At 41.4% G+C, this 6,829-nt stretch overlaps 1 protein-coding gene across 1 annotated transcript; it reads left to right on the top strand.

The window, feature by feature from the left end:
• The first annotated feature begins 1,668 nt into the window (after nucleotides 1-1,668).
• On the top strand, nucleotides 1,669-4,954 carry LOC307034476 (piggyBac transposable element-derived protein 3-like). The gene is made up of 4 exons (XM_079673309.1): nucleotides 1,669-1,892; nucleotides 2,246-2,476; nucleotides 2,574-2,726; nucleotides 2,888-4,954. The coding sequence occupies exons 1-4, from the start codon at nucleotides 1,835-1,837 to the stop codon at nucleotides 4,435-4,437; spliced, it is 1,992 nt and encodes a 663-aa protein (XP_079529435.1). The 5' UTR covers nucleotides 1,669-1,834; the 3' UTR covers nucleotides 4,438-4,954.
• The last annotated feature ends 1,875 nt before the right edge of the window (nucleotides 4,955-6,829 follow it).

Genomic DNA, 6,829 nt, shown 5'->3' with positions numbered 1-6,829 from the left:
ACGTTAACAGCAGCTCTGTCTGTGCACACGGAGACCGACTCTGTCGTCCGGTGATCTAACCGCCTTCTGGAAAAGCTTCACAAGTACGTCGGTACGCAAATGCGCTTTGTGACACAAGAGACGGTACGCATTTCGGATTGTTGCCGCTCATGCGTACCTGCGTACCAGTTATGTGCACCCCTGTTTATAGTTGAGCTAACAAGGTGCCTAGACTTCAAAGGCTTCATTGTTCTGAATGAGAGATGAACCTTTTACATGTGAACGTTTAGTGGAAGAACCGTAACAGATATCTGTTAAATTTCAAAACGTGAAGCATGTCAAGGAAGTTGAGTATCTGAAGTGTAATTTTTGTGTAGTTTCGGGTTAATAATGTGGCCTTTTTGGCAGTTTAACTAAAGGTGTAGAGCTGCTGCCGTGAGGAAATATCTGCCTGAAATTACAATGGGGTTTAATGGAGGAATGTTGAACGTTTTTGTCACTTCATGCCCTCAAAAAGCATTTTGTTTAATTATTTTTTGCTTAATTATTTGTCATTTTTAAAGCTACGAGATGTTTTCCTACGTTTGTCATGATAAATTATGTCTCAGGAATATTGGGTTTGGGAATTATGGCAGTTTTAAAAGAATATATGAATGCGAATTTCAAGCTGTCCTCCACTCTAGCTGTGACATCACGCACTCTAGTTAATGTTAAAATGTGAAGAAAACCTCTAAAACAAGGTCTGAACAATGTTTAATATCTCTAAAAGTAAGAATCAGATTTAACAGTTGTTTTACACGAATAATGTCAGAAAGATGTGTAACATTTTAAAGTTGGAATGAGGTTTCTGAGTGAAAGTATGAATGAACAGTTAGCAGTTGAAGTCGCATGAGGATTTGTTGAAGTTGAAGATTTCCTCCATTGACTTCAATGTTAAAGATTTGATGTATTATGGGATGTATCTCTGGAATTATGAAAGTTATGAATGAGAAAAGTAATAGCAATCGATTCCAGACCGAGCTGAACATTTTGATGTTTGAACGGAGTTTCTGCGATGTTCAATGCGGGAGGAGAAGAGGGCCAAAATAACCCGGCGGAATAATAATACAAATGTTGTCCATAGAAGAACATGTTAATTTCATTAAAAGAAATGTGTGCGTAGAAGAACAGTTAGTTGGAATGCTGTTAACAGCATTCCCACTAAAATATTCGGTTTTTAGAATAAAACAGATTTAAATTAAATACAGTCTATTTAATTCAAATTACGCCATATCAACATTGATTTTAATTTCTTACAGGAAGCAGGTACTAGAACGAATCCTTGTCATTGTTGACACCAACAAAAGGAAATAAAGAAAAGCTTTTGTACGTAAAAGTCATGTCCAGTGGAAAATGCCTCAAAGCTGACACAAAACCCTGTCATGCACATAAATCCAAAGCCAAAATGGCATTTTTCTTTTCACTCTTTGAGCTAAAACAGCAGTGAACACAGATGGAGATATCCGAAGCCAACCTCCATGTACTGAGGAACAGTTGCAAAAAACTGTGTTTGGAAGGAAGTGTGGTAAACAGGCTTTTCGAGTGAAGACCCAGCAAACTGAGGTCAAAGCAGAAACCTTCTGCCTGTATCAAACTGTATGAGTCACTAATATCCAGAACAGTTTGACCAGGACAGTCGGGCAACATTAAAACCTCTTAAGGCTTAGTGGTCACATGCGTGGACAGCACTTTTTTAGCTCTTATGTCCACAATGGTGTACACTGCTGAATTGGGGTCTTATAGCCACATATGTGGACACTTATACTGCCATCTGGTGGTGTCAGAAGAGTATAACATACAATGGTAAAAATTCAAGATGGCGGCAAATACGAGGGATGATTCAAGTGGCCACTCCAGACACAAACATCGATCAGGTAAGAAGTCCTGCCTTATTTCATGGCTTATTCTTATTTAGATATTTATATAAGCGTTGGATATTTGTCATGACAAGCAAGTTTGGAAAAAAAAGTGTAAAAATAAGAACGTAACATGTCGCTAAACATGAAGTACACGTTTGTGTACTTATGGACTGAAGCTCGTCGAAACAGCTAATATACTAGTAAACATGCACACATGTAAAATGAGAAAACAAGTATATCTGGTGCAGCTAAAAGGCTGTACATTGTCTAAATGTAATACATAACAATTCAATCACTAAATACATACATAAATTAGTTGGATTAAAACGTTGTACAGTACCATTGAAATCCATTGTTTTTACTTCCAGAGCGTTTTTCTTTACACCAAGCTATGCAGCTACTTGGCTTGATTGATGAAGACAACTCAGATTTAGACCTATCTGACAATGATGATCCCATCCTGGATACAAATTACCAACCATCACCACAGGAGGAAAGCAGCAGTGAGGATGAGGGTGACAGTAGTGACAATGAGGACCCCATTCCTGAGCCCACAGAGCACAGCAGAGGACATAAACGTCGCCGTGGTGCAGATAATGGTTAGTCAAGACCCAGTAGATTTGTGTTTATGTTATGTAGTTAGGGCCTCAGGGCTACGTGAAGGATTGGAGGCAGAATGCTTATTTACATTGACAGGGACAGAGAGTACAGGGACAGGTTCATCCCACACTCCCAGACGTCGATGTCGAACTGTACCGATTGAGACTGATCGTGCAGAAGATGACTCTGAGGAGCCAACACCAGGACCAAGCCAAACCAAAAAAAATAAAAAGGGAGAGTCCAAACAAGGTAATTGTTATTATTTTAGCATGCCTTGAGGGTAAATCTTCAAATTTCATGTAAACGTCCACACAGATTCAAGTTTTTTTGCTTACATAGATAAAATGTAACTTACTGCAATAAATACTATACATACTAAATACTATTTTATTCTGATTCTGGTTGTGCAGGACGTGGAATACGCTGGAAGGCTACTCCATTGACGCCAAACCTTGCGGAGTATCAGCATCAGGACGAAAGCGATCTGGACAGACATGGCTGGACCCCACTAGAGTATTTTGACCAGTACATCGATAGAGATCTGATGACACTGATTTCAGAATGTTTTAATGCCATGTCACTGTCTAGGAGTGGGGACCCACTCAACATGTCAGTCGATGAGGTCTACCACTTTTTTGGTGCCTGTATTTTAATGTCCTGCATCCGATACCCAACCATTAGGATGTATTGGTCCAAAGCCTTTAAAATCACTGCCATCACTGACAGATTCACGCGTGCCAGATTCTTCAAACTGAGGGGAGCAATAAAAGTGGTAATTGATGATGATGTGCCTGAAGATCTGAAGATGTCTGACAAATTCTGGAAGGTGGGGCCTTTTCTGGAGCGGATTCTGCGAGGCTGCAAGTCTCTGAATCGACCTGATTGCACATCTATTGATGAGCAAATGATACCCTTCACGGGAGCCTGTCCGTACAGACAATATCTGCCAATGAAGCCCAACCCAGTTGGCATTAAGAACTTTGTGTGTGCTACAGCAGATGGCATTGTGCTTGACTTTGAGCTCTATCAAGGTACACAATCACTGATCGAGAAGGTCGAAGAACCCGAGGGCCTGGGCTTGGGAAGCTTAGTCATCGAGCGTCTTTGTCAAACCCTGAAACGCGGCACAAAAGTGTATTGTGACCGGTTCTTCACCACCATCAAAGGTGCGCAACAAATGATGGAGAAGGAGCTGTACATAACTGGTACAATAATGAAGAACCGACTCGCTGGAGCGAACGACAAGTTACCCAGTGACAAAGCCATGAAAAGCGCAGGAAGAGGTACCTCATCAGAAGTGTCCGCTGAAGATGGAAAACTGTGTGTAGTGAAGTGGTATGACAACAAGCCAGTATTGCTGATGTCTGTTGTTCATGGTACACAGCCTGAGGACACCTGCCAGCGCTGGGACAAGAGGTTGAAACAATATGTCACTGTTTCGCGACCAAGCATTGTCCGTGAGTACAATACCAAGATGGGTGGAGTTGACTTGATCGATAGAATGATCAGTTACTATCGCATGAGCACCCGTACTAAGAAGTGGACAATGCGGATGGTCATGCACTTCACGGATCTGGCTTTAGCCAACAGCTGGCTACTCTACCCCAAAGACCATGCAATATGTGCTGGACCAAAGACAAAACCCATCCAGTTCCTTGAGTTCCGTATGGAAGTGGCAAAGATCCTCTTGGCCCAGCATCACGGTGCAGATGCTGACCTATCGGAACAATCAGAGGAAGAAGATGCACAACAAGGGGTAAAACGTCATGTGACAGAGGTGCCCCATGTCTCGGTCCGCAGGAGGGCTAATGCCCACCTCCCAGAGATGATGGGCCTGAAGAATGCCATGCGCTGCAGACAACCAGGCTGCACTGGAAGAACCCGAGTGCGCTGTGTGACCTGCAAAGTGTTCTTGTGCATGCAAACCGAACGCAATTGTTACTTAGCCTTTCACACATAGGTGATGGCAGTGTGATGGCAGAGATTCTGTGAAGGTCATCAGGTGACCCCTGGGCCTCCGTAAGCAGGCCGGGTCCTTCTGTCCTCAATGTTCCCACCCTTTCACATATCCTATTTTTTACATTACGAATGCAACATTTCACATGAGCCATACTTTGACTGTCAAAAAGGGGCAACATTTATTTTTATTTTTTTTCACTATGACGTTCCGTCATTTGTTGTACGTACCGTGTACGTAACGTGACAATTTAAAAAATGATTTGAATGTTTTATATTTTGTTACAGGCATACAATGTCATCCTGCAATTACTGTTTGCACTGTTGCAGCTTTTCAAATGATCCATGCATTAGTTTTAACTGTCCAAAGGGGCAAAAGTGCAATGTTTCCATGTTGTTTTTACTCTGATATTCAAAACATGTTCAAAAATATGTGTGTATGTGTTATTAATACATGCAAAAGCAGTCAGGAAAAACACTGCTGTGTTCAAGGTGGAAATAAAGAGTTTTTCATTCTATTACTCAATGGTGACTTAATTGGGTTTTATGGAAATTCGGACCAAGAATCCACATATGTGGACATCATTTTTCTCTAAAAGTACATCATATCAAAAGATAATTCTTAGTTTTTATTCTAATTAGGGTCCAATAAGCCCAAATAGCAAAGATAAATAAAAAATGCATGTAAAAAAACAGCTTGGGCCTTACATTCTCTCTCTTCTTTGGATACGCTTTTAATTGTCCTATTCACTGTTTCCCTGGCAACCATTACGGCAGACACGATTTTGAAGAAAGTACCTTGACTTTGTGAGCTCACATGTGGAAGCTAACAAAGAACTCCATTAAAAAACAAGATTTCCAATCTGTGATTTTGGGTGAGACTTAACTTGCCGTATATTGTAGAAAAATACAAGATATGTAACAAAGGCATTCTGGTTGAAGTAGGATTAAGGTTACAGGAACATCCAGCGACAGTTAAATAGTTGGTTTGGTTCAGTTTGTTTGCGCAACAACGCAGACACAGAAAGCTTACAACAGGAAAAATCTGTAAAAACAGTGCAAGAGAGCAAGGACGCCTGAAAGGCTCATTCAGAGTTTTAAAAGAAGACATTATTACCCATCAAAGGTCAAATGAAAGAAAAAAACTAAATTAAGAAACATTATATAAGCAGACCCTTTTGTGCTTGCTCCTGCCTCTGACCTTTTTCTGCTGATTTTTTCCATCTTTCTTATCTGAAAATCTAAAGCCTTGGCTCCAGGACATTTATTAATCACTGGGACTGATATCCCTCTAAGCTAGACAGAGGGGTTTTGCCATATTTAGAATGTTTTAGTTAAACCATAGTCTTCTTTTTGACGCCACTTTGGATTAAATTGAATAACTATTCATTAACGGAAGTACAGACAGCCCAGTAACTGAGCTGCTGCTGCGAAAGCAGCCGAATACCGGCCCAGAGAGTCTCTGAAACACGAGGCCACCTAGAAGGCCGGGGCACGAAAGCCTCCGGGAGGTGGGCTGGGACCTGCGCAGACCACCACTGTACGCTGGTGGCTGAGTGCGGCTACTTGAGGGGCCCCTGGGCCTGCTGGGAGTGGGCACAGGCCTATGCAGAACCGAGAGCTGCTGCCTGTTCCGCCTAGCTTGGGCAGCACGCTCCAGTGCCTACAGGGCAGCTGCTCCAAACAACTCCCCTGGCTCCAGGGCCGGACTGGGACAATAAGTCAGGCCGGGAATTATACACCCAGCCAGGCCACTACCAGTTTTATTTTGTGCCATTTTCCTGGATTTATTTGTCAATATTTACAGCGTTGCTGCCCATAGTGATAGCCCTAAACTTTAAATCTACTACCCATAAACATATGGACATGGGTTACTATTTAAAAAAAATAAGTGCAAATCTATTTAGGAACCTTTCCATGTGAATATATTTTAAGTGGAGGTGGACCTCAAATCCTCTAGGGGAGTCCGGGGACATGCTCCCCCGGAAATATATTTTTTTTAAATGTTGGACTTAAATGCATCAATCTGGTGCACTTTGAGGGGGAAATAAAGAGACTACACCCATATGAAACAGAACTGTATACATTTAAATAATCATAAAATCATAAGAACATGGCCATAACCAATAACATACCATATCCAATATGAAAAAACATTGAAACTTGTTTATTTATTTGTTTTTGGTTCATTTATAGTTGTGAGTGTGTCTGGCACCTGAACCAGCCTCACCCGTCTCCCCCGTCTCCCTCCTCTCCCCCCGTTCCTCTTTGAGGCAGCAGCAAAGACTAATTTTAGCTCTCAACAAGTTTTTAAAGTTTATCTTACCTTTTTTCACCTAGTTAACATTTTTTGTATCTATTATTCATACATATTTTACTAATCACTCCCCCTTCAA

This window comes from Notothenia rossii (genome assembly GCF_949606895.1).
Source record: "Notothenia rossii genome assembly, chromosome: 3".
Taxonomy (NCBI): domain Eukaryota; kingdom Metazoa; phylum Chordata; class Actinopteri; order Perciformes; family Nototheniidae; genus Notothenia; species Notothenia rossii.
This window is presented reverse-complemented; position numbering and strand designations above follow the sequence as displayed.

What these genes read in the sequence shown, in the direction of transcription:
- LOC307034476 (XM_079673309.1), top strand. Translation starts at nt 1,835, where the DNA reads ATGGCGGCAAATACGAGGGATGATTCAAGTGGCCACTCCAGACACAAA. An exon ending in CAGACACAAACATCGATCAG is followed by an intron (nt 1,893 to 2,245) that starts GTAAGAAGTCCT and finishes TTTTACTTCCAG; the next exon opens with AGCGTTTTTCTTTACACCAA. An exon ending in TCGCCGTGGTGCAGATAATG is followed by an intron (nt 2,477 to 2,573) that starts GTTAGTCAAGAC and finishes TTACATTGACAG; the next exon opens with GGACAGAGAGTACAGGGACA.